Source organism: Hemiscyllium ocellatum, unplaced genomic scaffold, assembly GCF_020745735.1.
Source record: "Hemiscyllium ocellatum isolate sHemOce1 unplaced genomic scaffold, sHemOce1.pat.X.cur. scaffold_3997_pat_ctg1, whole genome shotgun sequence".
Taxonomy (NCBI): Eukaryota; Metazoa; Chordata; class Chondrichthyes; order Orectolobiformes; family Hemiscylliidae; genus Hemiscyllium; species Hemiscyllium ocellatum.
In genome coordinates, this window is record NW_026868810.1 from 9,155 (window position 1) to 11,037 (window position 1,883).

The window sequence follows — 1,883 nt, forward strand, 5'->3', positions numbered from 1 at the left end:
GAGTGTGTGAGGAGTGACTGTGAGAGTGTGTGTGCGTGCGTGTGAGTGTGTGGGGTCTGTGAGTGTCCATGTGAGTGCGTGTGTGGGGTGTGTGAGTGAGTGTGTACACGTGTGAGTGTGTGGGGTGCGAGTGAGAGTGTGTGCGGGTGAGAGTGTGTGCGTGTACATGTGTGAGTGTGTGCACAAGTGAGTGTGAGTGAGTGTGTGAGTGTGGGGGGTGTGAGTGTGTGAGTGTGGGGGGTGTGAGTGTGTGCGCATGTGAGTTTGTGGGGTGTGAGAGTGTGAGTGAGTGTAAGTGTGTGCGCGTGTGAGTGTGTGTGAATGTGTGCGCATATGAGTGTGTGTGGAGAGTGAGTGTGTATGCGTCTGTGCGAGTGTGCGTGTGAGTGTGCATGTGAGTGTGCGGGTGCCCCTGTCTGACCTCGGTGCCCTCTCCTTCCTCTGCAGAGACGGAGCGGGCCGTGCACACACACGTGTGCGAGCGGGGGGGAGGGGTGGCACAGGGAGCTGTGCGACTACCAGGGGGTGTTGGCAGAGAGAGAGCGCGGGAGAGAGAGAGAGCCGCACTCTGCCGGACGGAGACAGCTGCGCCCGCTCTCCCCCCCCGCGCGGCGCGCTGGCGGGGAGCGAGTGTGCCCGGGCACCAGTGCACCGACTCTGACCCATCATGGCGGCCGGAGTGGCCACCTGGCTGCCCTTTGCCAGGGCGGCTGCGGTGGGCTGGCTCCCCTTGGCCAAAGCGCCGATGCCCAGCGCCCCCCCGGAGCGGCGCCGCAAGACGGACGAGATGTTGGTGGTGAACGTGAGCGGGCGGCGGTTCCAGACCTGGAAGGACACATTAGACCGTTACCCGGACACGCTCCTGGGCAGCTCAGAGAAGGAGTTCTTCTTCAGCGAGGACACCCAGGAGTACTTCTTCGACCGGGACGCCGACATGTTCCGGCACATTCTCAACTTCTACCGCACGGGCAAGCTGCACTACCCGCGGCAGGAGTGCATCGCCGCCTTCGACGAGGAGCTGGCGTTCTTCGGGGTCATCCCAGAGATCATCGGCGACTGCTGCATGGAGGAGTACCGTGACCGCAAGAAGGAGAACGCCGAGCGGCTGGCGGAGGACGGCGAAGCGGGCGCCGGGGGCGAGGGGGCGTCCGACTGCCCGCTGCCGCCCAACAGCACCGGCCGCCAGCGCCTGTGGCGGGCTTTCGAGAACCCGCACACCAGCACGGTGGCCCTGGTGTTCTACTACGTCACCGGGTTCTTCATCGCCGTCTCGGTCATCGCCAACGTGGTGGAGACGGTGCCCTGCCGCCCCCCGCCTGGGCAGCTCCACGAGGTGCCGTGCGGCGAGCGTTTCGGCCTGGCTTTCGTCTGCATGGACACCGCCTGCGTGCTGATCTTCACCTGCGAGTACCTGCTGCGGCTCTTCGCGGCGCCCGACCGCTGGCTCTTCGCCCGGAGCGTGATGAGTGTCATCGACGTGGTGGCCATTCTGCCCTACTACATCGGCCTGGTCATGCCCAAGAACGAGGACGTCAGCGGCGCCTTCGTCACCCTGCGGGTCTTCCGGGTCTTCCGCATCTTCAAGTTCTCCCGGCACTCCCAGGGGCTCCGGATCCTGGGCTACACGCTGAAGAGCTGTGCCTCAGAGTTAGGCTTCCTCCTGTTCTCGCTCACCATGGCCATCATCATCTTCGCCACCGTTATGTACTACGCCGAGAAGAACACCGAGGGCACCAACTTCATCAGCATCCCGGCGGCCTTCTGGTACACCATCGTCACCATGACCACCCTCGGGTAAGGGTCCCCCTATCCCCGGCACCTCACCTCCCTATCACCGACACCCCCTCCCTATCACCGACACTCTCTCCCTATCACCGACACTC

At 63.9% G+C, this 1,883-nt stretch overlaps 1 protein-coding gene across 1 annotated transcript; it reads left to right on the forward strand.

Moving 5' to 3' along the window:
- Window positions 1-667: 667 nt before the first annotated feature.
- On the forward strand, window positions 668-1,798 carry LOC132813614 (potassium voltage-gated channel subfamily D member 1-like). Its single transcript, XM_060823218.1, has one exon. It carries the CDS (start codon window positions 668-670, stop codon window positions 1,796-1,798), a length of 1,131 nt encoding a protein of 376 aa, XP_060679201.1.
- The last annotated feature ends 85 nt before the right edge of the window (window positions 1,799-1,883 follow it).